The sequence below is a fragment of the Budorcas taxicolor genome, chromosome 10 (assembly GCF_023091745.1).
Source record: "Budorcas taxicolor isolate Tak-1 chromosome 10, Takin1.1, whole genome shotgun sequence".
NCBI classification, from domain to species: Eukaryota; Metazoa; Chordata; class Mammalia; order Artiodactyla; family Bovidae; genus Budorcas; species Budorcas taxicolor.
The window spans coordinates 44,112,746-44,138,091 of record NC_068919.1 but is presented as its reverse complement, the minus strand read 5'-3'; the positions used below and the strand labels follow the sequence as shown (position 1 = coordinate 44,138,091).

At 39.0% G+C, this 25,346-nt stretch overlaps 1 protein-coding gene across 1 annotated transcript in view; it reads right to left on the bottom strand.

Moving 5' to 3' along the window:
* CSNK1G1 (casein kinase 1 gamma 1) overlaps positions 1 to 25,346 on the bottom strand; it is a 148,327-nt gene that overhangs the window by 101,951 nt on the left and 21,030 nt on the right. Inside the window, exon 2 of the mRNA XM_052647408.1 lies at positions 1,340 to 1,728. Within this exon, the coding sequence (XP_052503368.1) occupies positions 1,340 to 1,517 (178 nt within the window). The 5' untranslated portion in view covers positions 1,518 to 1,728. The remainder of the gene's footprint in view (positions 1 to 1,339; positions 1,729 to 25,346) is intronic.

Here is a 25,346-nt window from a genome sequence, read left to right as displayed (position 1 = left end):
CATAATCTATTTAATTCAAGTACTACTGTGTTGCTAGAGCAAAGTCAATCCATTATATAAATGAATATTCACAAACCTAGCTGCTAAAGCAACTCAACAGTTGATAGGAACTCAAACAGTGTGAAATTACACATCTTACTCCTATTCTCAGTAGCATCTGCAGGCTTTGCTAACCCGAACATGAACACACCACTAAATATAAAAAGGCTTTCATTATCCTAGTCAGGTCTTGAAATTCCAGGCTGCTAGTCTTCTAGTGGTAAAAATAAATTCATTCTCAGCATCCTTAAATTCAATTCTGCACCCAGTGATCTCTGGCTAGCGCAGCTGAATCTCTGTATGGGGGGGATGAGAAGATTTTTTTCGATCTTCTTTTGAAAAATCATCAGAAGTAGCTGAGGTAATCAACAAAAATCATCTTAAGCTCTCATGCTCTGTCCCCTCAGAGGGCAAAGCCTCTTACAATAGGTCTTCATAATAATATACAGCCTCACCAGCTATGAAAAATAATAAAACACTTTAGCCTAAAAAAGGATCTGTCACAGTCTCTAAGCTGATGACATCACAAATTTACTTTCATTTTCTCTTCTGCATTCACCTAGAGAAGGTCATAAAAAGTATCTAAATAACCAATGTACCTTCTTCCCAATTTCATGTCTTCAAATTGGTTGATTTTATCATTATTCATCATCTCACACGTAAATTAATACTCAAAAAAAAAATCTCTCCTTGGTTGGGAAATAAAAAATTGCAAAGTTTCTCCTTGGAGCTCTAGCTTAGTCCTGATGCTGGAACTTCCAGGAAGGAATGTAAACACAGTATCAGTTGGAAAACCGCTCTAAACACTGATGTATCTCCTTGCAGGGTAAGTACGGGATCACTGAGTAAGGATTTACTCTTCCTTTACTAGGGGCAGAGTCTGAATTAAAATAAAGCCTTAATAACCCTTCTCAAAATGTGACTCAAGGACCAACAGCATCTCAATCAACTGGGAGTTTGTTAAAAAGATAGAACACAGGGCTCTATCTCTCCAACCAACTAAATCAGAATCTTCATTTTACTGTTACCTGCATGCGGATCTCCCTCCATCATAAAATCTCAGCACTGGCAGAAAATATTAAATCCTATCATACACATAGAGGGATGAACCTTGGATACCAATAACGCTTGACAATGACTATAGTCACCTTCAGGAATTCTTCAGTTCTTTTAACAACAGTTCCTCATTACAAGAACATCTTATAAAATTATAAATTGCGTGTCTTGAAACACATCAAAGCTTATCACAGCTTCTGCTGTTGCTGTTAGTCTAAACCAATAACAAGAACCAAGTTCTTACCTAATCTGAGCTCTCCGAAGTTCCCACACCCTATTTTCTTGCCAACCCTGAAGTTGGGTCCCACCATAAGAACCCCAGAGGATGTTGAGCCAGATGGTCGGGAACAATGTTCTCTCCTTTGTGCCATGGGTTTAGTTGTCCGTTGTCTTTCATCCTTTTCCCTACTAGGATGGTCCATGATCCTACACGACAGTCTCCGCACGAGTAATTGAATCTGTATACGTCTCTTCAATATAAAAGTATAGCCGAATAAACTGTTGTCAGAGTAAGGTAAAGAGTTCTTTTGGCACCATATTTATGTTTTTATTTCCAGGAGATGAAAAACCATTGATTAGTTCTTGCAGGATACGTAGTCTGTAGATCTCAAGCATAGGAGAACATTGTGTAACCTAGGTAAAAATCAAAAAAGCATACAGTTAAAAGTTGTATTTTAAAAACAAATTAAGAGCATTACCACTAACTAGAATGGATCCTATCCAAAACTATGCAAAGTGGATAGCTTACTGAAATGGATTTTGGTTTTATATCCTTCAAAAGTTTAGCCATCTGGACTAGTAATTTACCTGGTAAAACACACTCAGTACACTATAGACCATGGCTATTAAGGGAACACACAACCCTTTAACATAAAATGCTTTCTTCTGGTGGTGTTCATATTACTCAAAGGAAAGTTATTTGTTGGCTTTTTCATCACTGGCTAACAAAAATATGGTGGGGTTCCACTAAGCTAAATAAACTGAGGGCAATTAAAAGCGCTTCTTTTCAATTTGGACAGAATCTATCAGAAACAAACCCACTCTCTACCCACTGTCTCCCTCCTCCATCCCCACCATTTATCAAGCACTGACAACAATCACAAAATCCAAAACAAGTTCTGATTGACACAGTATGTGAATGTGCATGCTCAGTCACTCACTTGTGTGTGACTCTTAGTGACCTCATGGACTGAAGCCCAGCAGGCTCCTCTGTTCATGGAATTTTTCAAGCAAGAATACTAGAGTTGGGTTGCCATTTGCTCCTCCAAGGGATCATTCCAATCCAGGGATCGAACCTATGTCTCCTGCATCTCCTGCATAGGCAGATGGATTCTTTACCACTGAGCCACCTGGGAAGCCCAAAAGCAACTAACACGTCCAGAGGCACCACTTCTATACAGGCCTTTCCAAACCCTAGTGCTACAAAGTAGTCCAGCACTAAATCTCCGGAAAGCTCAACTTTCGGTCTAGTTTTCACTGTGGACTGAGTATAAATGACAGAGTATCTGAAGTAGATCTTTTGCACAACCTCCAAGTGAAAATAAATTTGAGAAACAAAAAACCTTAAAACTCATCCATTTCAGAACTCTCCAGTTTCTCAATTCAGGGCTAAGCCCAAGACAAAGTTTACAATGAGTTAATTTCAACGCTAATTTTTGAAAATCTAGGTGATTTTCCTTAATAAAAGAATATTCTGTTGTCACAGAATATTGTGTCACAGCAATCACAGACTAAACACATACTTTTATTTTACTTTTATTAAAGACTTACCTTAAAATTTTAAGGAAGAAGAGAATTAGAACTGCTTGGTTATTATTACATGTAATACAAGAAAGTAAGTAGGTCTAAGCTTCTTACAGAGACCATTAATTCCCTGGTACAGAAACAGGCACAAACCTGTGAGCTGAATTTACAAACAGGCACATGATTCCAGAATACAATGTTTACTTCATTATAGTAGTTAAACTGTTTATTTTCATCTTTTCTGTTTTTCTTTCCATTATTAATACTGCATGACGACTTTATGCTTCTGTAATGCTAATAATCATTAAAATGTATTTCCTCGAATTCAGGAAATGATATGATTTTCATAACCATATATTCTGTTAAGGTAAAAAAGCAGGGTGCTAAGAATAAGTCAACAATTACTGGGCTTCCTATATGAACAACATAATGAATTTATATTTCTTATTACTTTCTCTTATTACACCTTAATCTAATAGCCTTCAATTATTTCTGTTGTCTACCCAAGGTCCCTCAAACAGGATGAGTAAAGAAAGAAAAATGGGGAATTCCCTGGAGGTCCAGTTGTTAAGATTTGGTGATTTCACTGCCGAGGGCATGGGTTTAATTCCTGGTTGGGGAACTAAGATCTTGCAATCCATGCAGTATGACAAAAAAAAAAAAAAGAGAGAGAGAGAGAGAGAGAGAAACACAATTTAAGATGTTTTATTTAAACAGTCCCATCTTAACAGGTGATCATGTGTCTATATATGAAAAACTGTCAGGCTATATATACTCTCTTCCTTTATATCATACGTTTTTCTAAGAACAGGTAAAGGGTGTTTTAGCCTGTCCAGACACTACTGACCATTGACCTAATCCCCTAAAGCTTCATCAGTTATCACTGGTACAACAGTCTCATTTGTAAGATTTGGAAAACTGTACTACTTTGTCTATTACTCTTTGTATTTTTCATTTGTGTTCACTTTTTCCCCTGATTTAGAGCTTGTTATTTTTGCATTGTCAAAAATGAGGAACATATTTAAATTTTAAAGTCAAACACACACATTCTTTGTTGATAGTCATGACAGGACTTTGTTAAGCTTCTAAATCTCTCTCTCCTGATATAACTTACAGATGAAATTGTTTATGACTGTAGCTGGATCATATGGTAAAGGTATGTTTAAAGAATCTCCAAAGTGACCATACTCTTTTCTACCGTTCCTTCATTAATACAAGTTGGCTTTGGTCCTAATGCTTGCAGCCTCCTGGTCACAAATTTCAGCATCAGGTATCACTTCCCATATCAGTGTCCAAAACAGAAATGAAAGAGCAATAGCAAGATTTTCTCATCATGTATCTCTTTTTTTGGTAAAGATGAAAATTCTTTGCAGAGCCCCCAGCAAAATTCCCCTTGTATAGAAGGTTGCCAACAAAAAGTGCCTGCAACAAATCTGAAATTTCCACTGTAAGCTCCTCAAAGAATGAGATCAAAGCCTAATATGATGTTTAGACCATAGGATAAATTTCAACAGCAGTATAGGTTTCCCTGGTGGATCAGATGGTAAAGAATCTGCCTGCAATATGGGAGACCTGGGCTCGATCCCTGGGTCGGGAAGATCCCCTAGAGGAGGGCATGGCAACCTACTTCAGTACCCTTGCCTAGAGAATCCCCAAGGACAGAGGAGCCTGGCAGGCTGCAGTCCATGGGGTTGCAAAGAGTCGGACATGACTGAACGGTTATCTATCTACCCATCTATATACCTATATCTATACCTATATCTATATCTCACACCCAAAGAAAGTATTTAGTAAACATTCAGTAAAAATGATAAGCACATGAATGTGCTTCCATGTGTGCTTAAAAAAAACTATCAAAAATAATATGACAAATTTTAAAAAGTATAGTACAATTTAAGTAAAAACAAGACGCTTATACTCATTCTTTTTTTTTAAGTGACATCAATAAGAATCTCACTTTAATTAACCTAATGAATGATCAATATCTTTTTATTTAACCAAAATACATTATGGGAGTGCTATTACTGAAGGGAAGAACAAAGTTTACAGATTCTCATTTTGGTTTTTTTTTTTTTTTTTTTCCGGGAGAAGGAAGAATTTATTACTTGCAGCAAGTAAGAAGAACACTGAAGATGTTTCTCAAAGAACTGTCTTGGTTCTGGTATTAATTTTTCTTTTTTCCACAAATTTCAATTATTAACTTCTCCCATTCTTACTATTCCAACCATTACTGATCAATCTATTTCCACCTGATAATTATGTTTTCCAATTTTCAGTTCAGTTGCTCAGTCATGTCCAACTCTTGACAACCCCATGAATCGCAGCACACCAGGCCTCCCTGTCCATCACCATCTCCCAGAGTTCACTCAAACTCACGTCCATCGAGTCGGTGATGCCATCCAGCCATCTCATCCTCTGTCATCCCTTTTTCCTCCTGCCCCCAATCCCCCCCAGCATCAGGGTCTTTTCCAATGAGTCAACTCTTCGCATGAGGTGGCCAAAGTATTGGAGTTTCAGCTTTAGCATCATTCCTTCCAAAGAACACCCAGGGCTGATCTTCAGAATGGACTGATTGGATCTCCTTGCAGTCCAAGGGACTCTCAAGAGTCTTCTCCAACACCACACTTCAAAAGCATCAATTCTTCGGTGCTCAGCTTTCTTCACAGTCCAACTCTCGCATCCATACATGACCACAGGAAAAACCACAGCCTTGACTAAACGGACCTTTGTTGGCAAAGTAATGTCTCTGCTTTTGAATATGCTATCTAGGTTGGTCATAACTTTCCTTCCAAGGAGTAAACGTCTTGTAATTTCATGGCTGCAGTTACCATCCGCAGTGATTTTGGAGCCCAAAAAGATAAAGTCTGCCACTGTTTCCACTGTTTCCCCATCTATTTCCCATGAAGTGATGGGACCAGATGCCATGATCTTTAGTGAATTTGTCAATTAGTTCTGACAGTCTTCTGGCGCTATCTTTAGGGTTTTCTACATGTAGTGCTGTGTCACTTGCAAACAGTGAGAGTTTTACTTCTTCCTTTCCAATTGGGAAGCCTTTGAGAGTTCCCTGGCGGTCTAGTGATTAGGATCTGGGCTTTCACTGCTGTGGCCTAGGTTCAATCCCTGATCAGGCAACTGAGATCCCATAAGTTGTGCAGCACAGCCAAAAAAAGAGAGAAAAGCAGCAGCAGCCTTTTATTTCTTTTTCTTGCCTAATTGCTCTGGCTAGACCTTCTAATATTAACATATGCTGATTTCTTTTTTGATTTTCCTTGTTTAGTAGCATATTGTTTAATCTCAAGATATTTCTGAATTATCCAATTGGCTTCTTGCAATTGACTTCTAATTTCATACCACTGTGGTCAGAAAAGATGCTTAATACAATTTCAATCTTCTTAGTTGAGGGTGTGCCAAGATCTGCCAGTGTCCCAAAGAGGGGATCTCGAAAGCACCCAGATGCAGGCTGACTAGAAGCTGGACCATCCACAGCAGCTTTTAAAGTATGTAGGCAGATCTTTCAGGGAGAGACTGGGAACCGGGTTTTTTAGTCAGCTCCCTCACAGCTAGTTAGCAGACAGGTAGGTAAGAACTGTTTCTTTGTTACAGTCCTGTGGGACCCATGAATGCAAGTGAAACAGGGGTGCATCCCCTAAAATGCAGCCACAAGAGCCAGGACAACAGATGAGTGTACAGCTCATAACAGAGAGACCACAGTGACATGGAGTAGACCAGAAGGAGAATGTGGAAGTGATACCTGCCAGCCTCTCAAGTCTGTATGGAGCACTGTGGTCTGTCCCTAGATGTGTGGTGAATTAGAAACTTGACTCTTACGCAGCAGTACTTTGAATATGCAAATAGTCCTCCTTCAGAGAAAGACTGGGAAACAGGTATTTCTGTCTTCTGTCTCTGCAGTGAATTCTGGGGGGCAGCCATGGCAAGAACTATTAAGAATTACTTCCCTGTTTGCTATAGCCTTCAGGGTCCCAGAGACACAAGCAAGCTTCACTGGCTTTCAGAGCCAGGTGTTTTGGGGGCCATCCTTCAAGTCAAAGGCTAAAATGCTGGGGTGCTACAGGCTGGGTCCAACCACTTCATGCCTCACAAGCTGGGATTTTTAAGTTCTCTCCTGACAGTGTGTTGCTGTGCTGGGGGTGGGTTTTTTGGAAAGAGTTTATCTCAGTTTTTCTGATTCTTTTTGCCATGGGTTTTTCCTCATTTGCCCAATGTGCAGCAATTACTCATCCAGTTTCTGGATTCCTTTCAGAGGGAATTCTTCTGTGTACAGCTCTAAGATTTGGTGTCTTTGGGAAGAGATGAGCTCAGAAGCCTCCTATGTTACCATCTCACACTGGAACCAAGGCCAAGCCCACCTGACAAGTTTCACTCCTTTAGTATCTCACAATTTTTCATATCTCCCCACTTAGAAAAAATTTTTTTACTACCATTTAAAAAACAAACTAATAAATAAAATAAAAAACAAACTCTCATCCAATTATTTTGTGAGCATTGGCAAACTGATTCTAATTATTACATGAAAAAGCAAAAGACCCAGAATAGCCAACATACTATTGAAAGAAAAGAACAAAGTCAAAAGACAGACACTACTCAACTTGAAGATTCATTATAAAGCTATAATGATCACTAATCCATGTTGTAGTGGAAAAAAGAAAGGACAAATAAATCAATGAAACAGAATAGAAAGCCCAAATCAAATATACACAAATATAGTCAAACTGTTCTCTGACAAAGGACCAAAGGCAATTCAGTGGAGGACTGTCTTTTCAACAAGTAGTGCTGGAACAAATGGATGCTACATGTAAGAAGGTGAATCGAGATACACGTTTTACCTGTCACAAAAATTAAACCACAGAGCCAAACATACAACACAAAAACTGTGAAACTACTAGAAGATACCACAGAAAAATATCTAAGGGACCATGGGCTTGGCAATGATTTCTTAAATACACCAATGAAAGTGCGATCTATGAAAAAGAAGATTTGATAATGTCGAACTTAATAAAAACTAAACACTTCTGTTTTGCAAAGTGACTCTAAAGAAAATGAAAAGACAAGCTATAGACTGGGATAAATATTCACAAAACACTAACTGAAAAAAGACTGTTATCCAAAATACACAAAAAACTCTTCAAGCAATAAGAAACAATCCATTTCAAAAACAAAGGGCAAAAGATTAACAGATACCTCACCAAAGATAGACAAATCACAAATGAGTATATGAAAAAGATGCTCAACATAATACACTATTATGGAATTATCTCACAGTAAATTAAAATGAGATACCACTACAATTTTCTTAGAGTGATGAAACCCCCAAACACCGACACCACCAAACGCAGGTGCAACAATAAAACTCTTGTTCACTGCTGATGGGAATGCCAAATGGTACAGCCATTTAGAAGACAGTTTGGCAGTTTTTCACAAAACCAAACACAGGTCTTTATTCAAATGAACTAACAACTTAAATCCATACAAAAACTTTCATGTGAAAGTTTACAGTTGCTTTATTTGAAACTGCCAAAAACTGGAAGCAATCAAGATTTATTTCAATAGGTGAGTGGATAAATAGACTGTGGCATAACTATGCAATGGAATATTATTCAGTGATAAAAAGAAATGAGGTATCAAGCCACGAAAGGACATAGAGGAAACTTAAATGCATACTGCTAAGTGAAGGAAGCCAATCTGAAAAGAACATGTATATTCCAACTACATGACATTCTGAAAAAGGAAAAACTATTGAGACTACAAAAAAATATATTAGTAGTTGTCGAGGATTAGTGGTGTGGAGGGATGAACAGGTAAATCACAGAGGATTTTCAGTGCAATAGTAACACACTTTGTATGATACTGTAATGATAGACACATGTCATTATGTGGTTGTCAAAACCCATGTAACACACAACACAGGACTGGACCCTAATGCAGACTATGGATTTTAGTTAATAAAAATAAATCCATACTGACTAATCAGGTATAAAAGTTGTATGTGTAACACTAATGCAAGGGAAAAATACTTACTAAATAGGAAAAATGGGAAGGGGGTACTGTGAGGGAGTATATAGAGACTTTCTGTATTTTCTGTTCAGTTTTTATGTTAACCTAAAATTGTGCCTAAAAATCTACAAAAATATAGTCTTTAAAATAATAATAATTCCACCTAAAATAGTATCAAGAAAACTCAAAGTACTTATGAACATATTTTATACAATATACAAAATTTATGTTCAAAACTATAATATACTACAGAAATAAAGATCTGAATAAACAGATATACTGTGTTTACAGACTGGAAGACTCAATATATTGATAGTTGTCATGTTAATTTTCCCCAAACTGACAGATTTAATGCAGTCCATATAAAAATCACTATGGAATTTTTATACATATTAACAAGTTGATTAAAAAGTGTTTATGGGAAAGAAAATTACTGAGAATAGCCAAATCACTCTTTTAAATACACACACACACACACAATATATGAGGACAAATATGACATGATTCCACTTAGATATCTAGAGTTGTCAAAATTACAGAAACAGAAAGTAGTGAAGGGCTAAAAGAGAGTTGTTGTTTGATGGGTACAGAGCTTCAGTTCTGCAAGATGAAAAAGAGATGTGTTCCACAGCAATGTGAATATAGTTAATGCTATTGAACTATACACTTAAAAATAGTTAAGAGGATACATTTGTGTTACGTGTTTTTCCCAGCACAAGTAAAAAAAATTTTTTTTAATTTGGAAGACACATTTTTAAAGCTACAGTCATTGAGACACACGTGTTACTAAAAATATAAAGTTCAATAACCATCCTCTCCTCTTTGAAGGAAAAGTAGAAATTAAATGCAAGAGGACACTAAGAAACTTTCTTGGCCATTGAATATCCACAGGTACACTTATCAAAACTCAGTCTAAGAGTTCACTCCAAGATCTGTGTATTTCCTTATATGTAACTCAAAATGTAAAATGAGCAGGTCCACGGAGTGGAAAAGGAACAAGGGACCCCGTACAGAGTGTGCTGCTGCTGCTGCTGCTAAGTCACTTCAGTCATGTCCGACTCTGTGCGACCCCAAAGATGGCAGCCCACCAGGCTCTCTGGTTCCTGGGATTCTCCAGGCAAGAACACTGGAGTGGGTTGCCATTTCCTTCTCCAATATAATTCTTACTCGTTAGTAAATTATGATGCAGTCCTTACGGCTCTTTAAAAGAATTATTGTCTCAGTTTAAGCTGCTGCTAAGTGTAAGACCCTGAAAATGGTGAGGAGCCCAGCATGGAAGTCCTAGGTCCTCACCCAGCATGGTATGCTGGAGCACAGGCAAGGTGGAAGAGGCAGTCTGGCATGGAGTGGCAGAACCAAGTGAAGTGAGGAGTGAGTGGAGGTGGAGGCAAATTGATCAAATAAGTAAACATATTGAACAATGACAGGTTTTTCACTGTAAGAGAAAAGAATTACAAAAATGGAAAGGGAAAACAACTAGAATGAACTGGGTGGTACTGAACTGGCATTGGAAGTATCAATGTAAACTCATGATATTATCTATACATATATATGTATGTTATTGTTTAGTCACTAAGTTCTGTCTGACTCATTTGCGACCCCATGGACTGTAGCTCACCAGGCTCCTCTGTCCATGGGAATTCCCAGGCAAGAATACTGGAATGGGTTGCCATTTCCTTCTCCAGGAGATCTTCCTGACCAACAGCTCAAACCCAGGTTGCCTGCATTACAGACAGATTCTTTACCACTGAGTCACCAGGAAAGCCCCATACATACATATACTTGACAAACAAACACAGCAATAAAATAATTATGAGCTCTATCCACTACCAGGGCCTGAGAGGAACAACACTCAATAGCATGAGCACATGTGGCACCCAGATTTTGGTTTTAAAACCATTCTCAAGGATCCAGAAATGACTCATTCCAGAGCTAAGGCAGTGGAATACAAGACGAGCCTAGAAAATTGAGGTAAGGAAGTGATCAATGAATGATGGGGACGTGTCAAAAGGACACAAGGGACACATAGGGATTCACAGTGGCCAAATATAAACATCAAAATAAATTACACTCAAGCCTCCCTAATGGTCCAGGGGTTAAGAATCTTCCTGCCAATGCAGGGGAAAGTGAAGAAAGTGTTAGTTCCTCAGTCATGTCTGACTCTCTGTGACCCCATGGACTGTAGCCCACCAGATGCCTCTGTCCATGGGATTTTCCAGGCAAGTATACTGGAGTGGGTTGTCATTCCCTTCTCCAGGGGATGTTCCTGACCCAAGGATTGAACCTGGGTGTCCTGCATTGCAGGCAGATTTCTTTAACCATCTGAGCCACCTGGGAAGCCCCAAAATTTATTTATTTGGCTGCATCAGGTGGTTGCTGCATGTGGGATCTAGTCCCCTGACCAAAGATCAAACCCTGGCCCCCTGCATTGGGAGTGCAGAGTCTTAACCCCTGGATTACCAGGGAAGTCAATATCCATATCAGGACTTCCCTGATGGGCGAGTGGTTAAGAATCTGTTTTGTAGTGCAAGGGACATGGATTCAATTCCTGGTCAGGGAACTAAGATTTCACATGCTGAGGAGAAAGTAAGTCCATGTGCCGTGGGTTCAATTCCTACTCCGGGATGATCCCACAAGCCACAAGGCAGCTAAGCCCATTTGCTACAACTACTGAGCCAGCGCTCTAGAGCCCTGGGGCTACAACCACTGAGCACACACGCTACAAGAACTGAAACCCGTGCATCCTAAGTCTGCGCTCAGCGACGAGAAGCCACCACAACTAGAAGCCAGGCACCACAATGAAGAGTAGCCCGCACTCGCCACAGCTACAGAAAAGCCCACACGCAGCAACAAAACCCAACACAGCCAAAAAGAAAGAAAGAAATCTTAAAAAAAAAAAAAAATCACTGTAACAGATTATAACCCACTGAATAAACTAATAAACCAGGGATTTACACAGATATAATTGAATACATTAAAACCCTGAATATGATTTGACCATACTATTTACTGTTAAAGACATCCATTGAGTATTATTTTTAATATCAAGAAACTAGAGTCAACTTAAATTCCCATGATTAGAATGGTTAAAACAAAACAGTATCTCCATATATGGAACAGTATAAGCTACTGAAAAGAAAAAAAGGTAGATTTATTATGTGCTCGGTTTGGAAAGAAAACCAAATATGGTATGATAGGGGAAAAAAAGGTCTGTGCACAATCATATGTATAGTATGACCCCACTTTTTAAAAAAAAACAGTTGAAATCTTTCTGCAATCTCTCATGTGAATACAGTTTGTGTGTATTTAGAAAGAAATCTGATAGGATACATTAGAAACTGAAACCAGTTAATCTCTGAGGAACACAATGAAAGGGCAAAGAATGAAATTTTAAATTTCTATTTTATATCTCTGCATTCTAAATAATTTTAAATAAGCACATACTACTTTAGTTATTTAATTTAGTTATTTATTTAGTTGCTATTTCACAGAAACAAAAAGTCTTATGATGAAAATTCCCTTGATTTTCTAACACCAAACCTTCCTGTCTCATACAGGAGAAGTGGCCCTCCTGCCCAAGTCAAATCACTTCTACAAACTTTACTGTATTATTGCTCTCTCCTTTTAACTTTATCCTTCTCTGCTGACTTCCTATAATGAGCATTAAACATGTTCACAACCTTACCATTAAAAACACAAGCTCTAACACCCATGCCTTGATCACTATTTCCTGCCTGGCAGCCATTCTGTCTCTCCCCACAGGCCCTTCACAACCAAACTGAAGACCTGTCCTCACTAGATGTTTCTGTTTCCTCATTCCTGAACTCACTGCAATAAGGTTTTTAATCCCATCCCTCCAAACCACTGATCTCCTTCTCTTCACCCAGGTAAATCACATCCTTGAGGAAAAATCCAAGAAACACGTTTTAGTAATCTTATTCTCCTGATCCTGACAGCCTTTCGGTCTTTCCTAAAATATTCTTTCCCCTTTGGGTTCACACTGTTTTTCCTCCTTTGGGTTCTCCCAGGTTTTCCTCCTATCTCTCACTGCTCCTTCTTACTCAGCCTGTCCCTAACTGTTTCATTTCCTCCCAATACTGGAGCAAGCCTACCTCTTTTCTCACTCAAAACCACTCCCACGGCGTCTAGTCACATATTCATTCAAAAAATATTTAATAAGTGTCCATTTACTAAAGACACTGTTCCAAAGTACTGCAGTTATTGTTCAAAGCACTCCTACATGTTCATTTATATGCTGATGAATCTTAATTTGTATTTCCAGCTAACACCCTTCTCCTGTGTTTGAGATGTATATACTCAGGGGTATATTTTTCTACCTCACCATAGAAAATTCAGACACCTCAATTTCAATAGTCCGAATTAAGCTCATCTTCTCTTGGTTCCCACTTCTCCCACCATCCCTCTCCTCCCCAAGAAACTGTCAAACCTACTTTCTTCTCTTGGGTTTTTTCTTCAGTGAATACTATACTAACCATCTACCCAGTGACCTAAACAAGACACAGGAATTTTAGCTCTTAAATAACACTCAAATCTCTAAGCTTTCCTCAGACTTCATTAGCATCACTCTGGAAAGAAACCATTCTCCCACAGGAATGAAACAATCTCTCAAGTGATCTTGCTTTCAGATTTCTCCTCTCAACTCCCTTACCTCTCTCTCCAAACCAATTTGTGCAGCACTGTAGCCGGAGGGAACTTTATAAATGCAAGTCTAATCATGTCATCCTCCAACTTGAAGGCCTTCAACAGCTTCCCAATCCCCTTAAAAATGCTTCTCAGGTGGCTCAGTGGGGGCTTACAGTCCTTCCTGACCTGGGACATACTCACCTCTACAGCTTCATTTCAGTTAAATCACTCCCTTATGTTACATGCTAATGAATACCAAACTCACTTCATTTTCACCAAAGGGCCCTTGGCCTGGATCCCCCTTTTATCTCTGCTCCTTCATTCGTTCCTGCTCCTCTTTAGCTTTTACTTTAAACATACCTTTCTCTGGAAAACTTTTCCTTTGACTCGATTCTGGGTTTGGGGCCCCTCTTACAGACTCTTTTAGCATCCCCAAACAGCATTAACCACTGTGCACTGTAACTGCTTGTTCACTGGTATATTATTCTGTGAAGATAGGAACTCTCATTCACCATTTTATTCATAGGGCCTGGCACAGTAGGTTCTCAAATATTCAACGAATAAAGGAATATATAATAAATGAGTTCTCAATCTTGGTTTTCAACCAAAGAACAGATTTAACAGGTTGATCTAAGAGATCGAAATTCCTGCCATCATTCTCAAGAGAAAGAAAAACATAATAATTCTAAGTACCATGATGACTATATCCTGCTTAGTTATATGCAATGTACTAACTGTAAAAAAAGCACTAATCATTAGGAAAGTGAGTGAAGTCGCTCAGTTGTGTCCGACTCTTTGCGACCCACGGACTGTAGCCCACCAAGCTCCTCTGTCCATGGGATTCTCCAGGGAAGAATACTGGAGTGGGTTGCCATTTCCTGCTCCAAATCATTAGGAAAGTATGACCCAAATTTTTACCCAACTTAGATGTCATAAGACAGCATCAGAAAATAAAATCTAACGACCAAGACACTAGGTGGTCTCAGCTGAGTTTCTCTGGCATCATCACTATTTAGCTCCTATATATTTTTCTAAGCCATGCAAAAACAGCCTGTTTAACACAGACACATAGTTGGTGAAGTAGAAGACCAAAGCCAGAAATCTGCCAATTTATTTTCAGCCCTGACACCAATTCACTTTCCTCCATTTTTCACTTTTTCCCACAAAAAAAAGGGACACACCTGAAACTTACCATATCTTTTACTACAGGACAGAAAGATTTAAATTGTTCTTAGAGAAAAAAAAGAAAAGAGGGAAAGGAAAGAGAGAAGTATGTACAGGGAACTTACAATTTTCAGTTCTGCATGTAAGGAGCTTAGAAGTCACCACTCTAACAGGTAAAAACTCTAGGAACTGAAAAATCAACAGCTCTCAGATCCATAAAAGAGGGAAGAGTATAGGCTGAACCACTGATGCCCAGACTGGAGAAGGACAAGTGAAAACAGGGAGTCACAGCTTACTGGAGTAGACGGTATGTGGCAGGAACCAGTGCCAGGGAAGGAAAACCTGAACCGTAACCGATGAATTTCTGGATGCTCAGTGTAAATAGCTCTAAGAGTTAAAGGTTCCAGGTCACAGAAGGGACCCCACAATTTTGTGAGATTTGCCTCCAGGAGCTCAACCAGGTTCCCACAGCAAATATTAGAGAAAAAAATAAAAAATCCCCTTGAGCTTTCAGTTGGGGAATGGAAAAGTGAACTATTTTTAAATATGCCAGAGGACTCTGTTTTTTAAGGATGCCTGCCCTCTGGAGAAAATAGTTAATCATCACAGCCTAACTTGCTAGGGTATTATTTGTCAGAGCCTAACTGACCTGGGAAAAGAGAACTACTCAACTCCAGCTCCCTCTAGCCTTCCATATCATGGGAGGGAAATGCCCAAGCCCAAACGACTCTGGCCATCCTGTTCCAACGAAGTGAGACACACATGAGACTCACAGTTTAGAGCAACAGGCTCACTAAAAGACTGACCTTCCCTTCCCCTTATACCTTGCCATTTTATTATGAAAGGCCTATTACAGCAATTCCTTTTACCAGGTATATCATATCTGGCTATCAAGAAAAAATTATAAGGCATACTAAAAGGCAAAAAATGCAATAAGAAGAGACAGAGCAAGTAACAGAACAAGAGATGGCAAGAATGATGGAATTATCAGATCAGGAATTTAAAACAACTATTATTAACAAGCTAAGAGCTCTAATGTCCTTCAGAAGTTGAATGGATAAACTATAGTATATTCAGACATCCAGAATATTGAAGTGAAGTGAAGTGAAAGTCACTCAGTCGTGTCTGACTCTTGGCGACCCCATGGACTATACGACCATGAAATTCTTTAGGCCAGAATACAGGAATGGGTAGCCTTTCCCTTCTCCAGGGGATCCTCCCAACCCAGGGATCGAACCCAGTTCTCCCACATTGCAGGAGGATTCTTTACCATCTGAGCTGCCAAGGAAGCCCAAGAATACTGGAGAGGGTAGCCTATCCCTTCTCCAGCAGATCTTCTCGACTCAGGAATCAAACTGGGGTCTCCTGCATTGCAGGCAGATTCTTTACCAGCTGAGCTATCAGAAAGCCCAAATATCCAGAATATTATTCAACATTAAAAAAAAATGAGCTATCAAGCTACAGAAAGAAAGAAGAAATTTAAATGCATATTAGTAAGTGAAAGAAGCTAATCTGAAAATGCTATATACTGTTTGATTCCAACTATATGACATTCTGGAAAAGGCAAAACTAGAGAGACAGTAAAAAAGATCAGCAGTTACCATGGGAAGGGTGGTGGGTGTACAAGTGCAGCACAGATGATTTTTAGGGTGGCGAACCTACTCTCTATGATACTATAATAGTGGATATGGGTCATTATACATGTCCAAATTATGAACATGTTGGACATTATTATATGGACATTATGTCCAAATTCACATAATGTACAACACCAAAAAAATCTCCCTGTGCTTCCAGCAGGGGGAGGGAAAAATAAACTAGTTTGAAGTACACCAGAAGTTTAAAGTACAGGATTTAGATAATTATGACGTGTCAGTGCTGGTTCATCGATCGTAACAACAGTACCACTCTGATGGACGATACTGATAATGGGGGAGGCTATGCATGTGTAGGAGCAGAGGGTATATGGGAAGTCTCTGTACCTTCCTCTTAATTTTGCCATGAATCTAAAACTACTCTTAAAAAATGAAGTCCTTAAAAAAAATAATTCCCTGGGATCCAGTGGTCCAGGTTCAGCACTGTCACTACTGGGACCTGGACCCTGCTTGGGGGAACTAAGATCTCACAAGCCTTGCAGAATGTCCCATCCGCCCCAAAAAAGATACACAGATATGTGTTTTAAAATACTATTTCTAATAAAAGAAACAAATGAAATTACAGCAATTACTGAAGGAGTCTGCATAATTTCTTGGCATCAAAAAGGAGAAGTACAGCACATGTATTTACTCAAGGTGGAGTCCTTTTTTTTTCAAAGTGGAGTTCTTAATTCAACCAAACATTTACTGACTGTCTCCTATGTGCCTAAAACTAGGATAGTCACTAGGGATGTAACAGTGAACTCACCATATACACAGTTCTAGTGCTCAGAGAGTTTACAGTGGGCATCACAAACAATCACATTAAAAAACCCCTGCAAATTTGCGTCATGCTGCAAAGACCTGCTGAAGATAATGGGGAAGTCAAAAGGGAGAGTTTTAGAAAGAGGGTGATCAAGGCCTTTAGTAGAAGCTACATTTAAATACTGTCCTCAAGGATGAGAAGAAGCCAACCATGTCAAGAGCTGGGATCAGAGCCTCCAGAAAGAGAAAAACCCTGTAGAGACTCTTGGTAGAAGAAGACCAGCAAGGCAGGGGATTACAAGGGAAGAGGTGGCAGGAGCCCACTATTCAGGATTTATAGTTGCTGATAAGCCACCATTATCGAATGAGAAGCCATTTAAGCATTTAAAGTAGGCAACTGACATTTATATTTTAAAGGGACTTAGGTTTATAAAAGACATTTATATTTTTATATCACCTGATGCCAGTCAGAATGGCCATCATCAAAAAATCTACAAACAATAAATTTTGCTGAAGAGGGTATGGAGGAAAGAGAATCCTACACTGTTGGTGGGAATGTAAACTGGTAAAACCACTATGGTTAACAGCATGCAGAGGTTCCTTAAGAAACTAAAAACAACTACCATATACATGACCCAGCAATCCCACTCCTGGGCATATACCTGGAGAAAACTGTAATTCCAAAAGATACATGCACCCCCATGCTCACTGCAGCACTATTTACAACAGCCAGGACATGGAAGCAACCTAATGTCCATCAACAAAGGAATGGACAAAGAAGATGTGGTACATATATACAATGGAGTATTATTCAGCCATAAAAAAGAATGAAATTGTGTGCATTTGCAGAGACATGAATGGACCTAGACATTGTCATACAGAGTGAAATGAGTCAGAAGTAGAAAAACAAATATTGTACATTAATGCACATATGCAGAATCTAGAAAAGCAGAAGATGAACCCATTTGCAAAGCAGAAATAGACAGACAGACATATGGACACCAAGATGGGAAAGTGGGGTGAGAGGAACTGGAAGAGCTGGATTGATATATATACACTACTGAGTATAAGACAGGTAATTAATGACAAATCGTGGTCCACTGGAGAAGGGAATGGCAAACCACTTCAGCATTCTTGCCTTGAGAACCTCATGAAAAGTATGAAAAGGCAAAAAGATAGGACACTGAAAGATGAACTCCCCAGGTCAGTAGGTGCCCAATATGCTACTGGAGATCAGTGGAGAAATAACTCTAGAAAGAATGAAGAGACAGACCAAAGCAAAAACAACACTCAGTTGTGGATGTGACCGGCGATGGAAGTAAAGTCCGATGCTGTAAAGAACAACATTGCATAAAAACCTGGAATGTTAGGTCCATGGATCAAGGCAAATTGGAAGTGGTCAAACAGGAGATGGCAAGATTGAACATCAACAATTTAGGAATCAGCGAACTAAAATGGACTGGAATGGGTGAATTTAACTCAGATGACCATTATATCTACTATTGTGGGCAAGAATCCCTTAGAAGAAAAGAAGTAGCCATCATAGTCAACAAAAGAGTCTGAAATGCAGTACTTGGATGCAATCTCAAAAATGACAGAATGATCTCTGTTCGTTTCCAGGGCAAACCATTCAATATCATAGTAATCCAAGTCTATCCCCCACCCAGTAATGCTGAAGCTGAAGTTGAACGGTTCTATGAAGACCTACAAGACCTTTTAGAACTAACACCCAAAAAAGATGTCCTTTTCATTATAGGAGACTGGAATGCAAAAGTAGGAAGTCTGAGATACCGGGAGTAACAGGCAAATTTGGCCTTGGAGTACAGAATGAAGCAAGGCCAAGGCTAACAGAGTTTTGCCAAGAGAATGCACTGGTAACAGCAAATACCTCTTCCGACAGCACAAGAGGACTCTACATATGGACATCACCAGATGGTCAATACTGAAATCAGACTGATTATATTCTTTGAAACCAAAGATGGAGAAGCTCTATATACAGTCAGGAAAAACAAGACTAGGAGCTGACTGTGGCTCAGATCATGAAGTCCTTATTGCCAAATTCAGATTTAAATTGAAGACAGTAGGGAAAACCACTAGATCATTCAGGTATGACCTAAATCAAACCCCTTAGGATTATACAGTGGAAGTGACAAATAGATTCAAAGGATTAGTTCTGACAGAGTGCCTGAAGAACTACTGATGGAGGTTTGTGACTTTGTACAGGAGGCAGGGATCAAGACCATCTCCAAAAAAAAAGAAATGCAAAAAGGCAAAACGGATTCTGAGGAGGCCTTACAAATTAGCTATGAAAAGAAGAGAAGTGAAAGACAAAGGAGAAAAGGAAAGACATATCCATTTGAATGCAGAGTTCCAAAGACTAGCAAGGAAAGATAAGAAAGCCTTCCTCGGTGATCAATGCAAAGAAATAGAGGAAAACTCAATAGAATGGGAAAGACTAGAGATCTCTTCAAGAAAATTAGATATACCAAGGGAACATTTTATGCAAAGAATACACAGAAGAACTATACAAAAAAGATCTTCACAACCCAGATAATCACAATGATATGATCACTCACCTAGAGCCAGACATCTTGGAATGTGAAGTCAAGTGGGCCTTAGGAAGCATCACTACGAACAAAGCTAGTGGAGGTGATGGAATTCCAGTTGAGCTATTTCAAATCCTAAAAGATGATGCTGTGAGTGCTGCACTCAATATGCCAGCAAATTTGGAAAACTCAGCAGGGGCCACAGGACTGGAAAAGGTCAGTGTTCATTCCACTCCCAAAGAAAGGCAATGCCAAAGAATGTTCAAACTACCACACAATTGCACTCATCTCATACGCTAGTAAAGTAATGCTCAAAATTCTCCAAGCCAGGCTTTAACAGTACGTGAACCGTGAACCTTCAGATGTTCAAGCTGGTTTTAGAAAAGGCAGAGGAACCAGAGATCAAACTGCCAACATCCGATGGATCATCGAAAAAGCAATAAGAGTTCCAGAAAAACATCTACTTCTGCTTTATTGAGTACGCTAAAGCCTTTGACTGTGTGGACCACAACAAACTGTTGAAAAATCTGAAAGAGATGGGGTACCAGACCACCTAACCTGCCTCTTGAGAAATCTGTATGCAGGTCAGGAAGCAACAGTTAGAACTGGACATGGAACAACAGACTGGTTTCAAATTGGGAAAGGAGTAAGTCAAGGCTGTATATTGTCACCCTGCTTATTTAACTTCTATGCAGAGTATATCATGAGAAACGCTGGGCTGGATGAAGCACAAGCTGGAATCAAGATTTCCAGGAGAAATATCAATAACCTCAGATATGCAGATGACACCACCCTTATGGCAGAAAGCAAAGAAGAACTTAAGAGCCTCTTGATGAAAATGAAAGAAGAGAGTTAAAAAGTTGGCTTAAAACTCAACAATCAGAAAACTAAGATCATGGCATTCGGTCCCATCACTTCATGGCAAATAGATGGGGAAACAATAGAAACAGTGAGAGACTATTTTGGGGGGCTGCAAAATATCTACAATGGTGACTGCAGCCATGAAATTAAAAGACGCTTACTCCTCAGAAGAAAAGTTATGACCAACCTAGACAACATATTAAAAAGCAGAGACATTACTTTGTCAACAAAGGTTCATCTAGTCAAAGCTATGGTTTTTCCAGTAGTCATGTATGGATGTGAGAGTTGGATTATAAAGAAAGCTGAGCACCGAAGAATGATGCTTTTGAACTGTGATGTTGGAGAAGACTCTTCAGAGTCCCTTGGACTGCAAGGAGATCCAACCAGTCCATCCTAAAGGAAATCAGTCCTGAGTATTCACTGGAAGGACTGATGCCGAAGCTGAAACTCCAACCAATACTTTGGCCACCTGATGCGAAGAGCTGACTCATTGGAAAAGACCCTGATGCTGGGAAAGATTGAAGGTAGGAGGAGAAGGGTACGACAGAGGATGAGATGGTTGGATGGCATCACCGTCTCAATGGACATGAGTTTGAGTAAACTCTGGGAATTGGTGACAGACAGAGAGGCCTGGCATGCTGCAGTTCATGGGGTCGCAAAGAGTCAGACACAACTGAACGATTGAACTGGACTAATGAGAACCTACTATATAGCACAGGGGGTAAAAGGTACAGATATTAAGGACATATATTTAGTTAATCTTAAAAATGATTCCAATATACATTAGGCACAAATACTACTTGATTCCACTTATACAAGGTACCTAGAAAGTCAAGTTCATAGAGTCAGAAAGTACATTCATTGGTAGATGCCAGGGCCAGGATGTGAGCGTGAGGTAGGGAGGGGGAATGGGGAGTTAGTGTTTTTTGGGGACAGATTTTCAGATCAGGAAGGTGACAAATGGAGATGGATAATGGTGAGAGTTGTACAGCAATGTGAACGCACTTATTGCCACTGAATTGTACAGTTAAACTTGTTAAAACAGTATGTTTCATATTATAGGACTTTTATCGCAATAAAAGTTTTTTAAAAATAAAATGACTGACTGTGACCTCTTCTGTGAAGTTAACATGGACTTCAACATTCCTTGCCACAGACAAAGAAACTGAAGCTCACAGAGTTTATATTCACTGAGTACATCACACAGTCAAACCCAGCCATGTGTTCAAAGTCTGAGCTCTCTCACGTCTGTCACACTTAACAAAGAACTCGGTGCTCACTCACCCATTCAGCCCCATTGAGTCAAAAGTACACTGGCCTCACAACTGTCCTCCTGAAACAACAACAACAAAAAGTGTGTGGCGATTTGTAAACACGTCCACAATTTTTTCGCTAGGAAGTCAGCCTAACTTAAAATTTCTCCTATTTCTCACACTGATGTTCTTTATCATTTAATACTGTATGTATGCTCCTTTTTTGTGGCAGAGCTTCTCCATCAGATTTGTTTTTTTGGTTTTAACAGCTTCATCGATGGGAATTTCCTGATAGTTCAGTGGTCAGGACTCGGAGTTTTTACTGTGGTGGCGTAGGTTCAATCCCTGGTCAAGGAATGAACATCCCACAAACCATGTGGCACAGTCAAAAAGAAGAAAACAAAAAAATCCAGCTTCCTTGAGATGTAATTCACATACCATACAATTCATCTATTTAAAGCACACCTCTGTTTTAAAAATAATTCCTAAACTGAGAGAAAGCAAAATGGCCTACAATTAGTCCAATTGATTTTTCCAGAGTTTGTTTATCCAGTAAAGACTTCAGATTCTCTAGTTGGTTCATTTATTTCGCTACCTGACAGAGATGGACAGGGAGCTGGGGCTTAAGCAACTGCTATACAGCTCAAGAAATGATTTTATGACTACTTTTCCTGTCTTGGCCCTCATCTCTGAATTTTGTTCATGTCAATTTGGTGGAGACCTCTTCCTGCAGAAGTAAGCCAACTGTAACATTAAAAGCTTTTATCAGAGAGAAGGGAAAATATGCACTTATATAAATATTTTACAAATAATGTGAATAAATCATACATAGTGTCTTTATGACTTTGCTGTTGCGGCCTCAGGACACAACGAACCATGTACCTCACGTACTTCTTCCTGTGACATGTTAGTAAGGATTTTCAAACATTCTGTGGTTCTGACAACAGTATGATCCTCTTGGAAAGGATAACTTCAGCTGAACTTCTTTCAATCTAATCCAAAATATACTGTTCCTGGAAGACAGTCCTTTAAATCCATGGCATTAAATTAGGTCTGTTATCTGTTTTCATCACCCTAAAGTTTTCTCCATTACTTTTGCTTCAGTATTATTTTTGTTATTGCTAATTCATTATATGCCATTTTGGCAGGGCAGGGGTTAAGGTTGAGGGCTGATGGGTATAAACCTAAATCTATAATATCTTCTTTCCTGGAGCATTATTTCTTTTGAACAAATGTGCAAATGCATTAATACTATGAAGGTGGATAAAATTTGGTTTCATCCAGATAGTAACCTATTAGACTTTAAGTTTACTGACTCCGTGACTTCATAAAATTTGTCCTGCTCGATTTACTTGTCAAATTATTTTTATCTTTCAAGTGTAACTGAAATATATCTACTCTCAAAGGATAAAGATTTGATATGCCAGAGAATATTTAAAAGACACATACCATTTTCTTCCAAAAATGTTTTTGAGTAGCACTTTTAGAATTGGCCTCTTGAGGTGATTACTTTAAGAAAGTAATACTTGTTTGGATTTTAAGTTATTAGAAGTTTTGTTTCAAAGTTAGCTTAACTTACCATGTTCATATCCTTGTATTTATGTTATGGACATAAAATGTAATACCTTTCCCCTTAATAAATAAAAATAATAAAAGGAAAATACTGCTTGTTTCAAGATTTTTTAAAAACCCACACATACAGTAGGGACTTGCACGGTGGTCCAGTGGTTCAGACTCCTCCTGCCAATGCAGAGGACATTGGTTTGATCCCTGATCCAGGAAGATTTCACCTGCCACAAGGTAACTAAGCCCGTGTGCTACAACTACTGAGCCCACACACCGCAGCTAGCAAAGCCTACATGTCCTAAAGCCTGTGCTCCACAAGAAGCCACTGCAACAAGTCCAAGCACTGCAACTAGAGAGTCGCCCCTGCTCTCCACAACGAGAGAAAGCCCGAGCATAGCAACAAAGACCCAGCACAGCCAAAAATAAGTAAATAATTTTTAAAAACACACACACACACATATACAACAAAACTGAGTGATAATCTAAGCAGACCACGGTATTTGAGTCTCCAGGTAATTCCACTGAAAAAGGCACAAAACAAACTCATTGATGTAGAAACTGCAATGCTAAGAAGGATGGAAGTTGAATGTAAGGACTGGATATCCAATATAAAGAGTGATGACTACTAGGACTCGCCTGGTGGTCCAATGATTAAGACTCTGCCTTCCAGTGCAGGGGATATGGGTTCAATTCCCGCTTGAGGAACTAAGATCCCATACGCTGCAAGGCAACTAGGCGGCCACACCACAACTGGAGAAGCCAGTGCATCACAACTAGAGACTCTGGGCACTGCCAATCGCCACAACTTGAGTCCTGTGCCACAAAGATGCAACAAAGATCCCGTATAACACAACCAAGACTCAACAGAGCTAAAGAAAGAAAGAAAGTGAATTCAGGTCCAATGCTGGCAGCTCTGATTTTTCAGGAGTTGCTAAACGTTGAAATTACAATAAAATATCCCCTTTTTTATACCCTGGAAACTAATTTTAAAAAATTTTAAACACTGTCTGAGACACCAATTTGCAGTCTCTGGTATAAAATTGTTAAAACGAAATACAGCTTTTAAAGCCTTCAGCCTAAACAATCCATGCTGCCAAAAACAAGGATGGGAACTCACAGAACAAGAAAAAAGCACCCTGTTTAACTAAAAAGTACCTTGTTCACTCCAGAAACAAAAACAAGATTGAATATAAATAGTGAGAGTCTGAAATGATAATGCTTTCAACAGAGAAGTTCAGAGTATCATAGTACTGTTAACTAGACAAATTTAATTCATTTTTGTTCCTTATATAAGGGAAAATTCCCATTTCTTAATTTCAGATCTAAACAATAATTTGATGTATTATTCTAAGGAAATGAATAGCATTAAACACAAAAAGTTACTTCAAAGTAGATTAAGGCAAACATTTATATGACGAACAGATGGGTTTATGAAGGAAAAAGGCTAAAACACATCAAACAAAATTACCATAAGTCCAAGGTCTGATGACGAATGCAGCTACCTGCATTGAGCTAGGTTAAGGCTGTGGACACTGCAAATTCATTTCAAAGCATACAGTCAAAGACTCAACACTAACATTGGTAAAGCTTTTCATTATAAAATGACAGTATCATTAAGCTTCCCTGAGCAAGAAGAACAGCCAACAGGATGGGAAAGAAGGAAGGGGAGCAGGGTTTGTAATGATGCTGTACATAAAACCTGAATTCTCTTCCTGTATTTCTCCTAACTCATATAGAAAAGCAATACAAAGCAGTAACATCTCACAGTAGCGCCTGCTAGGCTCTAATTATATCTCCTGTAACATTTCATTGTATTTTTAATCCATTTTCTCACCTCAATTACCCTGAGCAGTGAACATTTTTCACCTTCTGAAATCCTTATCCTGTAACTTTTTATTCTTCTCTCATGGATGGAGCATAAAGATTTACAACATGACTGTCCCCATATTTCAGATTTTTCTTAGTTTTGTGTATGAACTAGCCACAAAGAAACCTGGGTTTTTCCTCTCCCAGTTGCCAACAGCTGAGTCTTCTGGGGGGACTTTCCAGTGTAGAGTGCGGGC